Source organism: Podarcis filfolensis (genome assembly GCF_964270895.1).
Source record: "Podarcis filfolensis genome assembly, chromosome: 6".
Classification (NCBI taxonomy): Eukaryota; Metazoa; Chordata; class Lepidosauria; order Squamata; family Lacertidae; genus Podarcis; species Podarcis filfolensis.
This window is the reverse complement of record NC_139609.1, coordinates 53,106,885-53,130,207: the sequence shown is the minus strand read 5'-3', so window position 1 is coordinate 53,130,207 and position 23,323 is coordinate 53,106,885. Positions and strand designations below refer to the sequence as shown.

The 23,323-nt window shown below is 42.7% G+C and overlaps 1 protein-coding gene across 6 annotated transcripts in view; it reads left to right on the top strand.

The window, feature by feature from the left end:
* Window positions 1-23,323, top strand: part of TEAD3 (TEA domain transcription factor 3) — a 98,114-nt gene that overhangs the window by 61,432 nt on the left and 13,359 nt on the right. Inside the window, exons 3-6 of one of the 6 annotated variants that reach the window (XM_083621090.1) lie at window positions 10,171-10,235; window positions 20,275-20,337; window positions 20,467-20,529; window positions 21,998-22,027. In XM_083621090.1, coding sequence (XP_083477216.1) covers window positions 10,171-10,235; window positions 20,275-20,337; window positions 20,467-20,529; window positions 21,998-22,027 — 221 coding nt within the window. The remainder of the gene's footprint in view (window positions 1-10,170; window positions 10,236-20,274; window positions 20,338-20,466; window positions 20,530-21,997; window positions 22,028-23,323) is intronic. The other 5 variants (XM_083621093.1, XM_083621092.1, XM_083621091.1 and 2 more) reach the window with 5 other exon arrangements.

The window sequence follows — 23,323 nt, the reverse complement described above, 5'->3', positions numbered from 1 at the left end:
GGAAAAGTGCCACCTCAGATCTTGGGAATTGCTGCCAGCCGTCTCAGAGAACACCCAGTTCATGGGTTAATATTTCCCTATGTGAGCACAAACCCAAGGAAAGTTGATTGCGTGAAGTAAAAAAAGTGCTGTGTGAACTGGGTCTGAGTGGTGAAGTTCCACTGAAGAAGGAGCAGGAGTAGGTACTCCTCCTTAGAGTGGAGCATATCCACTGTATTCACTGTATTCACTGTATTCACTGTATTCACATGAACAAGCCCACCCATTTCCAGTGTGTGTGCGCACATGCATACCATAGGTGCATACTGTGATAGGAATTGTGAGATTTTGTTTACAACAATACTTTCTGCATTAAATAACAGTAGAGGTTTTTTATTCCCCCCCACCACGAATGATTTCTTATTGATTCTGTTAGTTTTGCTAGTTCAAGGTATTCACATAGCTTTAAATACCATTCTTCTTTTGTCGGTATTACATTACTCTTCCAATATTTTGCTACAAGAATCTTGGTGGCCGTAATGACATAAAGAAAATTTAAAATTAAATTAAAAAAGAATGGGATGTTTTTTAAAATTACATGAAGAAGTATGTTTACGATGATTGGCTGAGCATGGACTAAATTCCACAGAGGTAAGAGAATGGGTTCCTGCAGAACAAGAATGGACACAGAAATTTTAAGATATGAGAAATTAGGAACCGCATAGTGGTAGAAGGAAGTCATTAAACAAATCAGGGAATAAAACCAGAGAATAGGCACAGATAAGAGAGTAAGAGTAGTGAGGAGAAATTGACAAGGTGAAGATAAAAGGACTGCTTACTGGAATTATATGTTTAAAATAATGTCGATGATGGTTTGTATTTCCTAAAAAAAACCTGTATGTCGTTGATAAGATGTTTCGTTAAACTTTCTTCCTATTTTTTTCCATCTTTCTCCTCTCTTCTACTTTTTCTTGTTTTTCTTTTTCTTTTCTATTTTCTTTTTGTGTGTTTTTTTCTTTCATAACAGAACAACGTATCTGATTATGTGCAATTTTTAATGTGTAAATAAAGATTATATATAAAAAAGTAGAGTTTGCGTCTGGGGTATCCTTCTGCAATGCTGCTTAGCAAAACCCTTTCTGTGAGGAATGGGTGTTGTTGATACACAAAGAGTGTGCAGTCCATACAGAAGTAGGGTAGCCATTCAGGATAATCACGAAGGGTGTTCTGTGAATGCGGCCTGTCCTTTCCGAGCGTTTTGGCTGACAGTTCTTAGAAATTATTTCTGCAAAAGGCCCCAACTGCTTGTTAAGAATATGCCATGCTTTGTACCAAAAAGCCTAGCAGCAGACTGCTAAAGCACCATTGCTTGTGGTGCTCTTAGACTAACAGAATGGTGCTCTTCAGCTGTGGGTATATATATTTTTTGGTCCAGATTGAACTTGGTGGTGAGACATTCCATTCGTAGCTGTCCAGCCTTGGGTAGGTGGGTGGATGAGATGGGGGGGCAGGGGCGCAAGGGCTTCTGGAAGGTCAAAGAGAGCTTCATTTCAGAGCAGGTGCTAGAAGCAGGATGCCTCAGGAATCCCAGAACACTGACGAGGCGAGCCGAACGCCTACGATAAATGGGTCGTGCTTGGCTGAGAGCGAGCCGGTTACTGACACAGGGGCTGATCTCCCAGCTGCTGTGAAGAGCGGCTGAAGGGAAGGAGGGAGAGCTGTGACCTGTGGTAACCTATAGCACTTGAACGGTGGCCAGTGTGCAAGAGCCAGAGAGGGAGAGAGAGCAAGCGAGAGAGCAGAAGGGTCTGGTCCGTGTATGGCAAGGGGCATTTCTTTCTCCTCCGCTGGGCTAGGAAGGGAGCTGAGCCAGGCACAGGAGAGGCTGCGCACTTGCCCCAGACAGCAGGTGTAACTTGAGTTGCGCTCCGCCTGGGCTGGTATGCTGCCTGCTGCTGATTGGCTGGAAGGTTGCCCCACTAGGTTATTTTTAACAGAGCTGTCCAACTGGTTCACGTGGTGGTGTCAGGGAAGAGGAATTTGGAGAATGTAGTAATTTGGAGGAGGACGTGCCCTCGGAGGGAATGGCACAGCCTCTGGTGAATCACGGGACCGGGACAGCTGAGCAGGGGCAGGTCTGCAGTGCCTGCCGGTACCAGAGGGAGACAATTAGCCATGGCAGGTGCCCTGGAGTGGGAAGAACAGAGCTTCTCAGTTGACTCTTTATCTTCACGGCACAGATAGGAACACAAAATGACACTGGGAGAGAAGAGTTGCAAAAGGGGTTTCTTTGCCTATGCATGCTACTGCCAGTGCTCTTTTTCTTTTAATCCAGCTTATATACAGCTTCTGATTTAAAGAAGGTTTTACAGTCTTCTAGTGTGCTCACTTTGCAACTCTGTGAGGTGGGTTCCTCTTGTGTTTTAGGGCCAAGCTGATATGGTACGCAGGAGACGCACCGAGGGCAGCTGCTGCTCTTGTGAACAACAAGCAGCCATCAGGAGATGACAGTTCGATAGGAACAGGGATGGAGGGGAACTTTGTGTAAACCTTTATTCTCCATTCATTCCCCCCCCCACTTCTGCTCATGGAGAAAAATAGTACAGGTACCTGGACCATAAAGTCCCTCCCACCCCCGTTTTGCTATTCCTAATTGCAGGCTCTTAAGGCTTTTGTTCATTTTTAAAGAAAGACGGCTGCACACATCTCTCATGTAACATCTAGTTTGCTTCTTAACACGTGGAGGGATTGTGGGGATTGTGCCCTGACTTCTCCAAGCATATACAATTAATATTTTGCGTAAGCAGGACTTTTCCATATTTCAATTCTGCTGTCTCTCTACTTGGACACAGTGATTTACAACAGTGAATAATGTGTTACGGAGAAGTAGGCATGTAATTGTTTGTGCCTCGTTTCAGTGAGGAAAGCTGCTTGTGTATGCACGGTTCTTATCTGCTTGCAAGAGAATGAGAAAATTGTGCAGTGGTTGCAGACTGGCATCCTAGACATAGGTTCATTATTTGGGTAGGTTATGCCTTATATTGACAGTTACCAAAGACGTCTTCATTGTGTTTAGATTTAGCTCACAGTCAGTTACTTGTCTTGTCATTAGAAGACTGTTTTGAGTGTAAAATAAACAGGTGTGCTCTTAGAGACAGGCATGCCTTGGTAGTTCTACTCATCCGCCCATATGTGTTGACATGGACTAGAAATGTTTAGCTTTAGACAGAAAGACACAAAACCATTAGACTGGTTCAGAGGAACAATCTCTCTAAGCCTTATGAAGTTTGTTTCAGTTCCCATATTCAGCAAGATGGCAGCAAGGAATAGGGGGCCATGCTGAGTAGCCCATGCCCTGATCTCATGGGCTCTTCTCCACACCACCACCCATGCCTGTGTGTGCAGCACAACACAAACATCCACAGGGAGGGATCCTTCACAGGTATAATTAATATGTGCAAAGTCCTGTGGGATCTGGAGCACTGACAACCAGGAAACTTTACTGTAATAAGATGAGCTGAAAATTCTTTCAACAAGTTAATGAAAATGACACTGCCATAGACTGGACGGATGGGGCATTGTGAACAGGAGGAAGACTGCTAATGCTTGTTGGCTTTATCTCCCATCAGTTCATCTACATACTAAAATGACGAGCACTCCAGCAAATCATCAGTTGGTTGCAGTAAAAGTGCTGGGTGAATTTAGAAGTTCTTTCTGTTGCCTTTCCTACCTATCCAAACACCTTATTTTCAGTTTTCTTGTAAACAGCACTCGCAATTCTGTTCTACATCCAGGATCTTAAAGGTTCCTGTCTGCTGTTGGCATTCCTTTGTTAAGAGACTCATCCAGAGTCAGTAGTTTCCTTGGAGACATTTCTGTGTCCTGGTGCCCTTGCTATTCCCAGTGGGGCCCAGACCTAAAAAGCAGCAAACATTGGCACTGATTTGTGTTCTTGACATCAATTGTAAAAATAGTTTTATACCAATCACCTGGGTATATGCTTTGCTTTTCAGGATCCCAATTTAAGGATTTCCTTATGCTCATCAAAGCACACACACATCGGTCCTGCCTGCTTTGTACAAACCAATCTGTTTGTTTCCATCCCATCATTGTACCTCCCGAGCACCCACCCCCTGCTGCATAGCAGAACTAGAGTCTTAACACTCATTGTTTACTCCTAAACTGTTCTTGTCAGACTAGTTAACTTTCAGGTGTATTTACCTACAGCTCTGTCTCTGTACTGAGTGTGTGATGAAGTGTTACTAGTAGTAACTGATCTTGCAATTCCTGTAAGTTACCCTGTTTACCTCTGCATAATTTGCTCAAGTACCTGAGTGAATTCAACATTTTGGTTTCTTTTATTGACCTTTTGCTCTACTGTGTTTCAATATCTTAAAACTTCATTTATGGTTTAGAAGTTCGGGAATAGGCTGATGTGTTTTTCCAGTAGCTTGACTGTGTCATGCCCAGTGTTTGACATTAGCCAGGCGCATTTTGCATCTGGCTTTTGGCCACTTGCAACCAAGTGAAGATGCCTGGGTGCCAGAATGGTGCCTAACATCTCCACCGTCTGGAGGTGCCTGCCTCCTTGGATCTTGACTGTTTTCACACACTTATGCCCATCCTGTAAAATTCTATCCATTATATTTTACCTGCACAATCAGAATGAATTTCAGAAACCAAAATGCTTTTCTGTGCAGCCTGAGCAGGGGCAGTGAACATTATAGCTAATTGTTGTAGCATGTCTTCACTTACTCCACCCCACTGCAGTGCTCATAGTTGTGAAGAATATTCTTACGTTATGAATGGTCCATGTCACAGATAAGAAAAAGAGGTTGGAATATGCCAATATAAATATGGACTCACCCTGGATCAAGTGACTTTTCTTCTTTTAAGTTCTCAAAGTGCTTAACCTAGCTCAAAGTTGTCCTCTGAACTGGCCAGATGTTTGACTGAGAATCAATCACAATCAGTCCGTCATTTGAAAAACAAGACTTTAGAATCATCTGGCCCACAAATGGCAACAAGACATTCCGTTTTGGCAACTGTAACTTTGGTTTAAGGAACCATTTGGCACCTAGCTTATATATCTGAGTTTCTAACACTGGTTGTGCCTGCCCGGCCAATGCCTAGTTGGGAAGAGCATCAAAAATACTTTTTGTTTCTTGAGTTGGAGAGACCTGTGCTGCCTCTGTTCAGGGTACATGCCGAAAGATAAAAAGACGCCTGAAATCTCTAGCTCTTGACTACTGTTGTAAATCTCAGTTTAGCTGCTCCTGTTCTGATTGGAAAGATAATGGTGGGAGTTTGGAGCCTTGTTATCAAAGTGGCAAACATAGCATGGTTGTGGCTAGGGATCTCTCCCACGTTCCTTGTAATTGCATTGTTCCCTTTCCCCCACACTAAGCCAAAGTTGGGGAAAGAATTAGTGGCCTCAGCAGCATGTATAGAGTGAAGCAAGTTGATATTTCATTCATAGTAAAGTTAGTGTCTCGTCTTTCCATTTTATCTTCCAGCAGCATAGTAACCAATCAGATGTCACACCTATGAAGGTGCAATAAACAATTAACCCAGTCAATATTATAATCCGTCCAGCCAGTGAAATGATCAATTAATGTACTATGGTTATGATCCTGTGCTTGCTTACCTGGAAGCAAGTTCCATTGAACTCTGTGTGAAACTTAATTCCAAGTAGACATGCCTATGGTTGCACTATTAAAAAGGAGAATTTAAATACTGAGCGACATTAAGTTAAGACAAGATATCCAACTAGTGCTGTGAAACCATGAGTCAGTCCATTAATTCATTTCTCAACCAGTATAGCAATCAGTTAGCTGAAAAGTCAGCTGTTGTTCATAAAACAAACATCAGAAAGTTGTCAGTGCAGGGTTAAGTGCTTCTAAAACCATGAAAACGCTGATCTAGAAAGACTTCAGTTTACACACCTGCCTAGTTCCCCATCTCACAGTCTGTGTTGGTCTGGTCTCCTTCCTTATGGTCTTCTGCTTTGGAATGGCTCAGATCCCATGTGTGTTTATTAACACACATGAGTATGCATGTGGTTGCATGCAGTGGCACTGCTGCTACAAGCAGTTGCAAAGTATTAAATAAGTCCAGAGTAAGTTGACAACAGACCTGGATGAGTTTTGCAGGCAGGAAACCTGCCTCCTTCTTACCCCTCTCAAAGAGGAAAGGGGAATGAGATGCGGCAAATAACAAGCAATTCATCTAAGCTGTTGAAGAATCACAGCAAGCCCAGATTCTGTATCCTTGCACACAATTCTTGAACTGTGGCTTTCTGGCCATGTTATTTTGCTTTTCTCAGTATCACATCAAAAATAAGATGTGTTTGGGCATGTAAGAGAGACTGTCTGGTAACACTATAAAGGTAGCTTCCTTTTTAAAAGAAATAAAACAGAAGTGGACCTATTGGTAGTACTCTGAATTGACTTTTAAGATGTTGAATTCTAAAAGCAAGGGGGCAAAATGTCCACAGGGAAAATATTGAATTGCAAAAGTTTGTAGAGCGTTAAACAGGCAAAATTATTTTCTCCCAAGCGGTGGGCATGCAGTTTGCATCCATGGAAACAATGATTAAGTCAGCACAGGACCTGGACATCCTGAGTCAATTAAAACACTTCCCCTCTGAAAAGAAGCGTTCCTTTGATCCATTGTGATGTCAGATCCCACGTGGGGGAGAGCCAGTCAAAAACAATGAAGTTTTCTAGTTAAGGATCAGTTAATGAATTATGCATACGAAATAAAGGGAGGAAAGTAGGAGGAAAAAGAGATTTGTTGAACTCTGCTTAGCCAAAATTGCCTGCACCCCCCAGTTTATTTGTACAGTCATACCTCTGGTTGAAGTTGCTTCAGGTTGAGCACTTTCAGGTTGCGCTCCGGGTTTCACCGTTCGCACATGAGCAGATGGTCAAAATGACGTCACGTGCCTGCGCGGAAGCGGCAAATCGTGAGACGTGCGGGCGCGGGTTGCGTTTACTTCAGGATGTGAACGGGGCTCTGGAACGGATCCCCTTCGTATCCAGAGGCACCACTGTATAGCTCTTTCTCAGAATGGCAGGTGGGTCGTGGGTGGCCAACTTTCCGCAAGCATCAAGGCATTTGAAGCACACCTGGACCAAGGGTAGGAGGGCTTGCAGCCCTGGCTATGACACGGAATCAGCCCCTTAGCTTGCCTGCCGCTCCCATGCTGTTCTGCTGCTGCCTGCAATAGCCCAGACTGGAAGCAAAACTTCATTGTGGGTTTAAGAACTAGTTAGCTATGGCAGCCCACAATCTATTGCTCTGGAATTGACTTTGGCCACCTTTGGGTGCAGTTATTTCAATGTTTAACAGGCAGTCTAATCTGGAAACCCATCACCTTTTTGAATCAATAAATAGTTGACAGACAATATTGAATAATATTTTTGCTAGTCTAAAAGGCTGAAGAATTGCTGAGTTGCACAGCAACATTTCTACCTTCATCACACTAGAAACACCACTTTCTATGTCTATGGGCCCTCTGTCTTATCCTAGCATGCACAGGTGAGTCGAGAATGAGACTATCAATGCCATGAGTGGTACGCTAGGCTTTCATGGGGTTTGTTTTAGTTTTGTGCCTCATTTTCCACAACTGTGAATCAGGTGTGCGTGTGCGCACGTGCACAAGGGAGACACAGTGCTGGAATTTAAATAAAATATTTGTGAATTGCTTATAATGCCACATTAGTGTAGTGCCTAGGGGGGGGAATGAGGGGAAAGGTCCCCACAAACACAGCTGTTTGCCCTTCTGGAGTCGGAGGCCTTACTTGCAGGGCACCCACAGCCTTGTCTTAATTTCATATAAGTGGAATGGAGTGAAAGCCAAAAGGGAGATGGACGGATGAGCGGAGAAAGCCTTCTGCAATCCGTCCCTTTCCCAACAGTAGTGAGCGCAGGTGTGACCACACCCACTTTTGGTTTGGGCTCGGTCCCTGACTGGCTTCAGTCCCCCACCTCTGAAGGAATGCAGCCCTCCACAGGGCTAGGTGAAGGTTCCCGATTCCTGGTCTGTCTATTCCTTTTTAAAAATATACCCAGTTTTTGACTGCACCTGGATATATATTTTTAATATATGTGGCCATGTGATAATTTTAGCTTATAAATTTTATTGTTTAATGTCTTAATTTGTATATTAAGGTACTTTTATAGCTCTGTTTAGAGTAGGTAATGTGTTGATAACATAAACGTTTTACGTTTTTTGTATCAATCCAGTATATTTTCTTTTAATTGTTGAATGATTCTGTGTACATTGCGGCAGCCTTTGGCTATGTGCAATAAAACTGTCTGACTGACTGACTGGATCTCCAAGTGGCTTGCAAAATCCGAAACATACCACGTGGAAGGCTTAAACATAAAAGAAACATCGCGGAACATCAGTGCTATTGCTCTAGAAAAAGAGGTGCCAGAACTCACCATGAACACCTCCCTCGTTCTCTTAGAATGGCAATGGCGCCCACCTGAGAGGTGCCGGAACTGAGTTCTGGCGAGATCCTGCTGAAAAAAGAAAAGCCCCGCAGAACAGAATTCATGGTGCAAAGGCCTCCTGGAATAAAACCATTTTAACCTGAAATTCGTCAGGGACTGTGCCTGCCTGATTTCTAGTGGGGAGGGAGTTCCATAGAATTGGACCCACAACACCAAAGGCATGACTCCTCAGCTAAGTCAAGCGGCACCATGCTGATTTGGTTGTAAAGAGTACGCTGGCACTTGAGTGGTTTGCGGAGCTATTTGGGTCCCCCAGTAAGAGAGGCCAAGGCCTCTGGGGCCTGCTTTTTCGTTTGTTTGTTTTAAAGGCGTGCCAGGAACTACAGATATCAAGGGATGTGCATTGAGCCAGCTGGCTTTTATAAGGGCATTGTTACTCCGGTATAGGGTATCATCCTCCTCTGTCCCTCTCACGTGGTGCTGCTTGACCCTGTGTAGAGCACCTGGCCTTGTCTGTCCAAGACTGGGATTGTGTGTTGGGGTGGGGAGCGAAAGGAGTGGGTGAGGGGCTGCTGTGTGTCTTTATTTCAAAGAGAGAAGCCTCTTCTCAGAGCGGACATCCAGTGGCTGTCGTGAAAGGAATACAGGGCATTGGCATCGCCAGGGCAGCCACAGTTGCTCCAGCTTTCTTTTTTAAAGAAAAAATAAATATATTATTATTTAGAGATCTTCTAAGTTAGCTGCAAGGGCATTTCAGGAAGCCTCAGCCACCACCATCTGGTCCATTAAAATAAATCTGGCGTGCTTCCCCGCCCCATTCCCCCCCCCTCTCACCCCCACCATGTTCAGAGGGGAGGGGATGAGGGAAAAAGAGAGCTCCCAGCTGCTCTGACGTTTGAATTTAGATTGGCCACAGCTGGCCTGTAAAATGTGGAGCAAAAGCTCTTCTGCTTCAAATTAGGAGGAGGAGGAGGTGGCGGTTGGGAAGTTCTCTCTTAAAAGGCCAGCTCCACTTAAAATATCCCATGGGTTTGGGTGTCCTGTGTAGTGCCACAAAATGAAACCCAAAACTCTGGGAGGGGTGTGTGTGTGCGCGCACACTCCGTATCTTAGTCTTTCATAACCAAATCCTTGATAGGTCACAATATTTTGATATATTTTCCATTGGGATCGTGGCCAAAGGACCCTTGTAAGGTTCTGGAGTGAAGCACACGTGTGAGAACTGGGGATTGGGAAAGAAGCGTGCCCGGTTCCCAGCACAGCCCTCAGCAGTGGCCTCTTGGGCCTCTCCCAGCATAGTGGGAGGAAATTCTGTAGCTGACACAATGGGAGCGGTGCCTTCCCTGCTAGGTTTCTGGGTGTCCCGCGTTTGTGCCCTGCTTTCTGTGCTCACGCCATTAAATTTCATGTTCCTTTGCCATCCACGTGGTGTGCTGTTGTAGGTGCCTTGTTCAGTGTATAAACAGCCAAGGCTGGGGGCGCTGCCTTTTTGGCTAACCTCCTTCATTTGGACAACTGTTGTGTTAGTGCCACCTTCTGGTAAAATGTCATTGAGCTAGGCCTCGTGCTCCGGTTATTTTGTGGTTTTTGGTTTCTCAGAGTTAAGAGTTCCAGAAGGTGGTTCTGACTTCTCCGAGGGGACGGCCTTTATTTAGCAGGTAGTCGGAGAAGGAAGGCAAAGCTCCAGCTCTCTTGTCATGTCATTTATATATTCATTTATCCCCTTAGGTCGCAATGAATTGATAGCAAGGTACATCAAGTTACGGACGGGGAAAACAAGGACAAGGAAACAGGTAAAAATGTACCTAGCTCTTGCCCTTTCCTTTAAAAAAAAATCAACCTTGCAATAGGATGACTGAAGGAGGAAGTGGCCTCGTGAAATCACCCACATGTGCATGTGTGTCTGTCTTCGTGTGTGTGTGTGTGTGTGTGCGCGCGTGTGCCTGCTCCATTGCCATAATTCAGTGTACCACTCAGAAGTGTGATGAGGCATCAGAGCTAGTAGTAAATATGTTGGAGAGGTCTGGGACATCAAAGTTCTTTTTCTGGCTCCGCTCTGTTGGGTACTGTTGAGATCCCTGCTTCACTTATCTTTTTTCCTAACATAGGTGATAGTTGCCTTAAAAGTTGGAGAATCGACCTTGGCTTCAATATTTTGGGATCTTTGGTGGGAAGTTACTGAATAAAGCCAAGGGGTGTGTAATGGCAACTGTAACTCGCAGGTGCCTTGATGCATCGCAAGCGCTCTCTCTCTCTCTCTTGCAAGCACTCATAATTGGTGAAGGCTTTAAAAAAATGCTCCTTCCAGAATTAGTTGGAGTTATAGGAGCTCTGTAACTTCATATTCTCCCACCACAGCAAACTTACTGGCCCTTTTATTACCCTTCCAAATTCCCTTAAAGGAGTAAATAATCATTTTGTCTCCACCACTTGACTGGGAAGAATCCTGAAGTAGGACCATAGGTAGAGCTTGATAGGAGATGCTGCACAGCATTGGGAGTGGTGAAGGGGAAGATTTTTCTTTCAAAAATAGAAGTTGGCCCCTAGCAACAATTATGCATCCATAATTGTAGCTTCTATCTTTCCAGTTGGCTGTGGGTGCTTTTTGAATCTTCAGGGCAGAAGTGAAAACCACTCGACCTAAGGGCTGTATTGCCCACCCAGGCAGCCAGCAATTTGGTGACAGATCTATTTACTTGATTCTTCTTATCATGCTGTGTTCATGTTCGGGTTGTCCTCCATCAAGTTAATTCCACCACCACCACCATTACTGGTCTTGATGCTGTGTTAGGGGTGGGGCAGAGAGAGTAGGAGAGGGAGAGAGAAGGAATGAGGTGGCAGCAACAATTTTGGTCACAGCCACTGCTGGCATACAGTTCTTGAAAGGTTGGTCAAGAGCAAATGCAGCCCTTGGGCTGAAACACCCTGTATTCCCCATCCTCCATTTGCGCATGATTGCAATTTGACCTGAACCCCCCCCCCAAAGGGGTAGATCACTGCCAGTTTTTTATTCTGTGAGTAGATCGCAGTCTCTTGGGAGTTGGACGTCCCTGGTCTAAAGTATTTCTTCTTTAACCACAGCTTGTAACCACAGGACAAGCCTTGGCTACAGAATGTGGTTAAGAATGGTAGACCTTAACCATGACCCCAGGTTTGGACAACACTTTTAAGACCTCAAAAGCCTGGAGAGGAGCAAAGTGAATGCAATCCGCTTGCCAGGAGCCAGCATGTTTGCACATTTGCACTAAGCTGTAGTTTGGCTTAGTGTGATGTGCAAACGTAGCTAAAGACTTTGCCTGGAACCTGAAAGAATCCTCATGAAGGCACTCCTTTTTTTTTGTAGCAATGGCAGATGTCCCTCTTTTTTGTAATAGTCAACACATTCCTGCTCTTCAATCCATTAAATGGTTGCAGAATTTGTAATCTCAGAATTCATGAAGCAGTTGACAGTGTGTCAGACCAAAGGCTTATCCATAACATCTTTCCAAAAGGCATGGGAAACACACTCTCATGTAACTCCAGGACTGCCTCCTGGTGGGATATACCCTGTATGCTGGCTTGTTCTTAAATGCTCAGATGAACAATTGGCACAGAACCAAAGGCATGGCCAAAGAGTTATTCCTTGTATCTTGGCCTCCCCACAAACATGTAAGAGAAGCTCAGGGTGCTTAGACTTCAATGGTGGGCAAGCGTAGAATTCCTTCTTGAACTCCTAGTTCTCATTAGCTACTTGTAGTGTATTATGTTATCAAATCAAACTTGGAAAGGACCCCGAGAGTCATCTAGTCCAACCCTCTACATTGCAGGAATCTCAACACGCAGCCCCCCATCCAGTTTGATACCATACCAGATCTTGCTTAGCTTAGCAAATGTGCTAGCAGTTTGATTGCTGCACTACTTTATATGGTATGTTAATGAAAGTCATTGTTGGGAGGGCTGAAACCTTCTAAAATCCATCAATTAAGATATCACCAGCTCCCCTTTATTTGTTTCTGGATTGTTTCCTGCATTAGGGCAAAGTTGGAAATATCAGGTCCATGTCTCTGCTGATTTTACCAGGCAGTAGTTATGATTGGATGGAAGCAGATCGTATGGAATAAAACTTAGCGGTGCTATGCATTATATGTATCTATTATACAGTCATTCTTGCCTCTGCTTCAAGGTTTGCAGTCCTAACACTTTCTGGTGAATCTAGGGAAGCCTTTGCCAACTCAGTGCCCTCCAGATGTTTTGGACTAAAACTCCTGGCAGCCCTAGCCAGTAGCCCAAAATATCTGGATGACACTTCCGGTTAGCGCCAGCGCTTAATGGCGGACCTCACCCGGAGCTCCGGGAGAGGTCTACTTCGTAGGTTCGGGTCCTGTCAGCTACGGCGGAGCGGGGACCCTTAAAAATCACAGGCGTGTTGCCTGTGAACCGGAGACTCGGCGGGCACCTTTGCGCCCCCCCGACGCTGTGAAATAGCCTTTTTAAAGGCTGCGGATCAGCGGAGGGGGTGAGAAGCGGTGCTGAGAGTCGTTCTTACCCAGCCTGCGAGGAGAAGCCGCGTCGCCATTAGCGGAGAGCGCTGATTTCTTCCGGCGAAATTGGACTAAAAAACAACTATCCGTGAGTAGGATTGACCGCTAAAATATAATTGGATATCAAAATTAAAGAAATTGGGCACCGAGACGGACAAGCACTAAAAAGGAAGTCTGCTTTCCGTTCTGTAGCAAGATCAAAGCGAAAGGCATTCCAGCTGTAACTGCTTGAGAGGAAATTTGTGGGAGCTAAGAAATTCATCACCAAAGCAAAGAACTCCCTCCCCGAAGGGCAGAAGGGGGGGGGGAGAAGATTTTAAAGTGTTTTTCTGCCAATTTTAAAGAATTGAGTCAAATACCGTTGTTCTTATACCTGGGATCGGACGCTCGGAGGAAAGGAACCGGCTAAAGACTGTTGCTATAAGAAGGTTAAAAAGTATCTTTAATTGACTTGGGTTACTCTCAACTTGAAATATTTACTTTGTTGCACTGCAAAGCTACTTACAGGACACTATTGATTTTAGACCCCACAGAAAGAGAAAATAACAATTGGAAGGGATTAGGAAAGTTTTGTTTACTTTTAGGAGAGTGTGGGTTTACTTGGAGAAGTAAAAATTGACTCTGCGCCCTCTGGTGGATCTACAAATTGTTACAGCAACGAGTGAAATCTATGAGAACTTTTGTTTGACGGCTCAAGAGTCTGGGAATGACCTTGACTAAAAGACTTTGTTATGGCAGATGGTAAAGAGAAAGGGGATTTACAGGAAACAACTTTGAGATCTGGCAAACAATATAAAATTGACTCTTTTATGCAGAGAAGGGCTTCAGTATCAGGAGCCTCTGGAATTACAGCTGCTCCAAAGGCAAGAGTGAAAACAATGTCTACAGAAGAATCATTTGCCAAGGTATTGGAGAAGATAAATGACTCTCTGGAGGAACTTAAAAAACAAGGTGCAGAAACTAAAGCACAAGTTGCTGAAACTAAAGTACAAGTTGCTGAAACAAATAAGAAAATTGAAGAAATCTCTGGGAAAATTGACTCAAATACAAAAAGTATAACTGACCTTGGGAATAAAGTGAATTCAAATACAGAAGCAATTGGGCAAATATTGCAAGAATCATCTACAACAAGAAAAATAGCTGAGGAAGCCAAAGAAATTGCAACTGCTGCGGAGGCAAAGTTTCCACCAGTGTTTAAGAAACTAGATGAATATGAACTGGCACTTTCTATGCAGGACATGCAACGCAAGGAGAGAAATCTAAGGATCAGACTTGTGCCGGAAAAGGAAGAAGATAACCTGGTGGACTATTTGACAAAAGAATTTTCTGACTTTTGGAAGCAGGAGCTGGGCAAAGAAGAATTTAAGATAGAAAGTGCTTTCAGATTGGGAGCAAGGCAGAGGAAGAATCGACCCAGAGATTGTCTTATAACTTTAAGATCAAAGGAGGAGCGAGATAAAATATTGAACCTGCATTATCAAACAACCCTTCGAATCGAAGACTTTTATATCGAGATCTTCAAAGACATTCCTAAGAGTATCTTGGACGCAAGAGGACATTACAAGGACCTGGTGATACTGCTGAGAAAGAACTACATACCATTCAGGTGGGAGTTCCCCCAAGGCCTGTCTTTTAAATACAAGGGAAAGAAGAGAAGAATAAAGACCGTGAGTGATAAAGACAAGTTTATGGGAGAACACGAAGAAGACCTACAGAAAGAGACTTATCCAGGACAAGGGCATCCTTCATTAGATACGGAAAAGGAATCACCGACAAACGAGGAACAAAAATTGGGAGCTGTAGGAGGAAAGAGCAAGTAACCCCATCATGGCTCTGCAACTTCTAACTTGGAATTGTAACGGTTTGAACATCCCTAGAAGGAGAAAAAATATATTTCATGCTTTGAAGAAAGATCAATTAGACTTAATTTGTTTACAAGAGACCCATGTGACAAGAGCTCATAGAAAGTTACTAGTAAATAAGAAATTGGGACAAGAATTTATATCTTCAGACAGAGTAAAAAAGAGAGGAGTGGTGATTTATGCAAAGGAGAAGCTCCAACCGAAACAAATCTTTAAAGATGACCAAGGAAGATATTTGGCAATTGAAATTCAATTTCAAGGAGAGAAGTATTTGATAGTGGGAATTTATGCACCAAATGAAGGGAAAGCTGAATTTTTTAAGAAGTTGCATGAGATTTTGATGGACCATATGGATTGTAAACTAATCATGATGGGAGACATGAATGGAGTAGTTTCAACAAATATGGACAAAGCACAAAGACAGGTAGTAACAAAAGATGGAAGACTACCAAAGACTTTTTTTGAAATGACTGACAATATGGACTTGATTGACATATGGAGAACAAAATACCCACTAGAAAGAGAGGGAACCTTCTTTTCTGAAGCCAAAATGACATGGACAAGGATCGACCAAATTTGGGTAACTAGCAGTATGGCGCAAAACATAAAGAGAGTGGAAATCTGCCCAAAAACCTTCTCCGACCACAATGCAGTGAAGATGGTGATGAGGCAAACAACAACTGGCTCCTTCAGATGGAGAATGAATGACACCTTATTTAGAGATGAGGAGATTTGTAAGAAGGCCCAAAAAACCTTGACAGATTATTTTGAAATTAATCTAAGGACTAAAGTAGAAAAAAGACTAATATGGGACGCAAGCAAAGCCGTGATGAGAGGGTTCTTGATACAACAAAATACATTAAAGAAAAGGAAACAAAACGAGAGGAAGGAAAAAATTCTGGAAAAAATAAAAGAAGGGGAAAGGAAACTAAGATCGAAGCCAAAATCACAAGAGATCTTAAGAGAAATCAAACTTTATCAAACACAATATATGGAACTGACGAATCAAGAACTAGAGTGGAAAATTAAGCAAATGAGACAAAAGACTTTTGAATCGGCTGACAAATGTGGCAAGCTATTGGCTTGGCAAATAAAGAAGAGACAAAAACTCAACACGGTAACAAATTTAGAAGTGGAAGGAAAGAACATAAGCAACCCAGCGGAAATTAGGAATTGTTTTCAGAACTACTTTAGACAACTCTACACACAAGGGCCGCAAAAACAAACAGATATACAACAATTCCTCGAGAAAAATGGGCTGAAAGAGATTTCACAGGAAAGTAAGACAATTTTGAATCAGGAAATATCAGCACAGGAAATAGAAGATGCCATTCAAAACATGACGTTGGGCAAATCACCTGGACCGGATGGACTGACTTCCAAATATTATAAAGTCTTAAAGGCAGGGCTTATACAACCTTTGAAGGAAGTCTGCAATGAGATCATGGAGGGGAGGAAGGCACCCGATACGTGGAGAGAGGCCTATATTACACTTATACCAAAGACAGAGACTGAAAAGACTCAACTTAAGAACTACCGACCCATCTCGTTACTAAATGTGGATTACAAAATCTTTGCTGATGTTTTAGCAAGGAGACTGAAAAGAATTTTGATGGAGGAGATTCATGGGGACCAAGCGGGCTTTCTCCCGAAAAGGCACTTGTCGGATAATGTAAGGAATATAATTGACATTTTGGAGAAGTTGGAAGTGAACATAAACACTAAGGCAGTTTTGATATTTGTGGACGCCGAGAAAGCCTTTGACAACATTTCTTGGAGTTTTATGTTGAAGAACCTCCGGGGGATGGGGGTAGGCCAAGGGTTTGAGAATGGTATAGGTGCAATATACTCTGAACAGAAAGCTAAACTAATTGTAAATAATGTGGTCACAGAAGAATTCAAGATTGAAAAAGGGACACGCCAGGGGTGCCCTATCTCCCCATTACTTTTTATATCGGTCCTGGAGGTTTTGCTTAATATGATCAGGAGGGACCAGTTGGTTAAGGGGATCCAGGTCGGAGCTAAACAATACAAACTGAGAGCATTTGCAGATGACCTAGTACTTACATTGCAAGAGCCAGAAGCTAGTACGAAAAGAGTTTTGGAAATAATCCAAGAGTTTGGTCAATTGGCAGGATTTAAATTGAATAAGTCAAAAACAAAGGTATTGGAGAAAAATCTAACACAGGTGGAAAAAGAAAGGTTTCAGAATGAGACAGGGTTGACTGTGGTTAAAAAAGTGAAATATTTGGGTATAAACATGACAGCTAAGAATGTGAATTTATTTAAAGATAATTATGAAAAAACTTGGACAGAAGTGAAAAAAGACTTGGAGATTTGGTCAAATTTAAAGCTTTCCTTGTTAGGTCGAATTGCAGTCATAAAGATGAATGTATTGCCAAGAATGTTGTTTTTGTTTCAAGCACTGCAAATAATGGACAAAATGGATTGTTTCAAGAAGTGGCAGAAAGATATATCTAAATTTGTCTGGCAGGGCAAAAAGCCCAGAATTAAATTTAAGATATTAACGGACTCAAAGGAAAGAGGAGGGTTTGCCCTGCCAGACTTTAAACTTTACTATGAAGCGGCAGCTTTCTGCTGGCTGAAAGAATGGCTGCTTCTTGAAAACACAGACATTTTGGATTTGGAAGGTTTTAATAACATTTTTGGGTGGCATGCATACTTGTGGTATGACAAGGTTAAAGCACATAAAAGTTTTAAAAATCATATTGTCAGAAAAGCACTATTAAATGTTTGGGTCAGATACAAAGATTTGCTGGAAAATAAAACTCCAAGGTGGCTGTCGCCAATGGAGGCTAAGGCAGTTAAAAAGTTAAATATGGAGTCCAAGTGGCCAAGATATTGGGAAATTTTGGAAAAGGAGGGGGACAAAATGAGATTGCAGAGTTTTGAGAAACTAAAAGGGAAGGTGAGAGATTGGCTGCATTATCACCAAATAAATGAAGCGTTCAAATTGGATAGCAAAATTGGCTTCCAGGTGGAAAAATCAAAACTGGAGACAGAATTGCTAGAACCCAGTACTAAGAATTTGTCAAAAATGTACAACTTGCTGCTGAAATGGAATACAGAAGATGAAACGGTTAAATCAGCTATGATTAAATGGGCTCAGGACATTGGTCATAATATTTTGTTTGCTGACTGGGAAAAGTTGTGGACCACTGGGATGAAATTTACGGCATGTAATGCCTTAAGAGAAAATATTATGAAAATGATCTATAGGTGGTACATAACCCCAGTCAAGCTTGCAAAGATTTACCATTTGCCTGACAATAAATGTTGGAAATGTAAAGAAAAGGAAGGTACATTTTTTCACCTTTGGTGGACGTGCCCAAAGATTAAGGCATTCTGGGAAATGATCTATAATGAACTTAAAAAGGTATTTAAATATACTTTCACCAAGAAACCAGAGGCCTTTCTCTTGGGTATTGTCGGCCAAGGGGTGTTAAAGAAAGATATAACTTTTTTCATGTATGCTACAACAGCAGCTAGAATACTCATCGCGAAGTACTGGAAGACGCAAGATCTACCCACACTGGAAGAATGGCAGATGAAGGTGATAGACTACATGGGTTTGGCAGAAATGACGAGCAGAATCCGAAACCAGGGAAGAGAAACAGCGCAAGAAGAGTGGAAAAAATTCAAGGACTATTTAAAGAAATATTATAAAGTTAATGAAAGTTAGAATGATGTTGGATTAGAAAGTAAATGGTTACTATTAGTAATGGTTAAGACAAGGAGAATAAGGAAGATTAGTCTAAACTTTAACTAAAATAAGGGAAGATTTGCTGAACAATTGATAAGAATTTGGAATACAGAAATGGGAGGTATGAGGAAGTCGGGGAAGGAAGGTATAAGAAATTAGGATACGAAATGGTACATGTTTTTTGTTTCGTTTTGTTTTTGTATGTCTATGTATGTCGTGTTTACATGGAAAAACTTTTGAATAAAAATATTTTTAAAAAAAAAAAAAAAAAAAAGACACATGGTTTGTAAAAGCTGCCCCTAGCTCAGACTTGCTAGTAGCACACTCTAAGAAATGTTTTTGCAAATGAGAGTTGTCCTTTTCAATGGCAAAGCATGGATAGCCTCCAGTGTGAAAGAAAGTAGACTTAACTTGTCTTTTTCCTATTGTTTGACTCACTGCATGTGACTAGTAATGCTAAATCATTGGAGCAGTGCTCTGATATAAAACTAAATCCATCCAAAGGCAATTAAAGTAGACAACAGCCTACACAGCAAGGAAACACCAGTCTCCATTGGTTGTCTCTAACATAGACAAATAGTTGGTGTAGTCTTGGGTCTTCTCATATAGTCTTCAGATTTGTCAAATCTCCTTTCTGTGGAGCATATGCATGATTCTGATTTATATTTTGGTAACAAAGAGCTCTTTGTCTTGTGATTCCTTTGAATATTATTTCTGGAGTCAGGTTTAAACCCAAAAGAAACTGGGTTTCTACCCAAAATGTTCATACAGCTCTCAGAGCCATGGCCACATGTCCAATAGACAATTTCTGCTCTCAAAGCCTTGGATGCATAAAAACACTGCCATACATTATCGCTTAGTGGTCAGTGGTAAAAAGTGTCTGTATGTTGTTCTAGAGGGATCACAATAGGTAGACTTGTGGTTCTGTTTGCTTAATTTAGTGGCAATACTGAGGTTAATTTCAAGCTTGTTTGAGTCCCTTGATGTTTAACGTCTTCTAAGGCAGGAGAAGATATGATTAATCTTCTGTGAAAAGCTGTTGGTGATTATAATTCCACACTAACACTTACTTACTTCTGTCTTGCTCTCTGAATGAAGAGCTGGAAAATATTTAAGAACCAGGGGACTGTGCACTTAGGTTTTTGAGACCCTGATTGGAAACTGTTTTCAATGCTTGATATCCTGGGTTGTGTATCAATTCAATTAGGAGAACTGAATAAGTGCATCTGGATTTACATGGCTATGGAGAGGAGTCATGTGGGTACAGATCTGGATCAGCAAAACATTATGTTGGGAATGGCTCATAGACTGAAGCATTAGTGGTTCCTAAAAGCATGATGATCAGTAGTACATAGAATTCTCATGAGAGTAAGCTACACTATTAAATGCTATTTGCAAAGGATAAAATCCCAAAATATAGCACACTATGCTCAAGTCCATGGCATTCAGTGGGTCTGTAGCAATTTCCTCCAATTGAGAGGTTAGCCATTTCATTCCAATCTGTATTAACTGCCATTCATCCTGAGTACAGATCCTTCTCCTCTGGAACCTCACATGGCTTCAGATACTTGTTTGACTGTGTGTTGTATGTGTGTGTGTGTGTGTGTGTGTGTGTGTGTGTGTGTCCAACCTAGGTGCTTGAAGCACTCTTGTCACGCAAAACAATTTGGGATCATGTCTTCATTCTGTTTGTGTTTTCCTTTTTGAATGACTTGGCGGGGCGTAGGTGTCCAGCCACATACAGGTTCTAGCTCGGAAGAAGGTGCGAGAGTACCAGGTTGGCATTAAGGTACGTTGGAGACCCTGCCCATGCGTCCGTGGTGTGTGAGCATGGGCAGCCCCCTCTCCTTCCTCTCCTTTCCTCTGGTTGACGGCTCTGCTGTTTTTCCCCCCTCTCCTTCTGCTTTTCTCTCTGCAGGTCTCTAGCCACTTGCAGGTTCTAGCCAGACGGAAATCTCGTGAGATTCAGTCGAAGCTGAAGGTACGCGCTTCCCCGGCTTTCCCACCTTTTGAGCCATGGCCATGCTGGCAACTAACATGCTGCGCTCTGTGGTTGCCACTCTTTCCCCCCGCTTGTTGTGTCTTTGCTCCCCTCCCTTTGTTCCTGGGACCTGATAATTTTCAGAATGCCGCTGAGGTGAGAGAGAGAATCGGAAGGAAAAAGCAATAGAGCACTTCTGCGTGGCAGGATCTGGCAAGGACAAGCCACCTCTAAACAGTCCAGTAAAGCTGTCCCTTGCCAGCTTGGAGAGTGCATTTCCAGTCACATCTGGAGCCTTCAGGTGGTGACATAGCAAGGAGAACTTCTAGAGTTCTCCACAGTCCACCTGCCATCTTTGGTATATCCATGTAAGTGCTCCACTGTTGGTACAGGAACTGGAACCTTGCCTAAATCAGGGAAGCCGAGTAGGATCCATGGCGGCTCATGAAATGTGCAGTCGTGGTATTAAGCAGCCACTTCTGCTGAGCAACAACTGAGTGGAAGGGTCCCTCCCAGTAGAGGCATAGGACAGAACACCCTTCTCCTTCTGTTTCCATTCAACAGAAGAAGCCATTTCCTTCTGCTGTGCTACTTCACTGTCTACCACTCTGTAGCATTAAGGTTTTCTAGGTAGCGTTGGAGCTCTGGAGCAGGTTTTTGGTTTTTTAAAATGTTTTTCAAATAAGTGTTACTGATGTTCAATGATGCATCAAGCAGGGTTGACCATTAAAGTAGCAGACCAACACTGCAATGAAACAAAACCAAAACACATTCCCCCACCCCACCCCAAAGCAGAAGGGCCAGACTTTTGAAAAGCATTCTGTACTGGATGAGGATGGGGAAGTATACAGGGGGGAACCCCCAAAGTTTTGTATGTACAAATTCTGATGGATTTATGCAGCTGAGGCTCATATAGCAGGCATAGGAATTTGTGCAATCAGCGTCTCTGTCATACCTCCAGTCTATATGGCCAACAATCTTTAATACCTGGGAGGATATTTGGCTACGTTGGCCAGTGCAATGGTACAAGGCGATTAGGATGGAGATGCACAGAACCAGAGATGAGTGTCTTCCATCATAGGCCTGCTCTTGCAGATTGGGATGCTTGGACCAAGAACATGGGACCAGGAGCCAAGGAAGTTGAGCAGGGATAAAACTGGAGAGCTTTTATCCTGTGATTGCCTTTCTTTCTGTGGTTGGCTTTTCTTTTCTTCTTTCTTCTGTAACTGGAGATCGGCTAACCTTTCCTATTACCCTTTCCTCTGTGTGTTCTGTGTATTGTGATTTGGGTTTTTGAGGGGGGAGGGGGTCTTAATGAAGGGTTAGTGGTTGAAGGGTATTTTGAACTGATTCTGGTTCTCTGTCTATTCTTGTGGTTTGGCCTATGCATCGGAAAGTACCTAGAAATTCCAATCTTTTCAGCTGTTCAAATTTATTTAGTCCAAAATACTCTCCCTTCCTTTTCTAGAGTCCACAAAGCAGGAGCTGCCATTACCAGGTTGGGAAAACTCATAAATAGTGTGTCGTCCCTCCCACCATGCCCTCATTCCTCTACCCCAAACTAAGAAAATAATTGGCTGGTTTATAAGAAGATTAAATTGTGTGCATAAAGTGGCCCACACCCAAAATTCAGTTAATAATAAAAACTCTCACAGTTGAAGAACAGCATGGAATGGAGGAAAATATCTTTTTAAAAGGATCTGTCCTGGTAGTCAGTAGCACACATTATATGATGACCAGGTGTACCTGTAGAACACTTTTACATATATCTTAATTCTAGTCAATAGCTTCTAGTCAAGAGTTAGGGCTGGCATGCTAGTCAACTGATGCTTGTTAGATTATGGCAAGATTTTGCCAAATATTCAAAGAATGCCCATGGCAGTGTTGTTGAGTTTTTAAAAATTATTATATTGTTATGGTCTCCTTTGTTAAGAAGGGGAGGAGCAAATGTATCTTGCCCCCTAAGCCTACAGCTGACAGGGACAAACCTAAAAGCACATCAAAGCTTTTAATTTAAGGCATATCTGAACAGAAATGCAAACAGTCATCAGTGGTATTGCCTAGTAAGTAAAGTATCCGACTAGGACGAGGGAGTGCTCAGAAAATAGGTTTCCTAACTCTGTCCTTGCAGTACTGTTGTTGCAAACCTATTTGAGAGGACATTTTAAGTGCATGCCCATAAGTTCTGCCTAGTATCGCTGAACCACTCTACCTCCAACCAGTGTGGTTTTGTGTTCTGCAATGCCAGAAGACTGGGCAAATCAGTAGTATGCAGGTCCAGTTTACCACCTTGAGTCTTTAAAGAGAGAGCCAAAGGTAAACTGAGAAAACTGCAAAAGATCTATTGGCCCATTTATCTACATCCAGGCTTAGGACTCTGCAAATTAGCCCCTCACAAATACCGAAGAATCATTTAACTCCCTAGGTACTTTTTACTCCCCTTGCACTACTCTGAGAGTTATGTGCACGCAACTCAAGAAGCCTAAGCTTGTCCACATACAGCAACACACTATTTATTTTGTATAGCTCTGCAGGCAGGAGAGTGCAGTGACCAGATCTAGTGCATTGTTTGCACTAGTAACTCTGCAATCTATAAAAGAATGTTGCTGTCAGTGCCCAGACCGGCTTCAGGTTTGGAGAACGACAGAACAGGGTGGTCTGTTCTCACTTCCTGCACATCTTCCTTGATTTGTAAAGTTGAAGAAGTTACCTATTGAGAGAAGCCTCATACCATCCGCTCCTTTCTTCCTCATTCCCATTGTGCCACGTGCCCCAGATCATCATGTGGATTCAG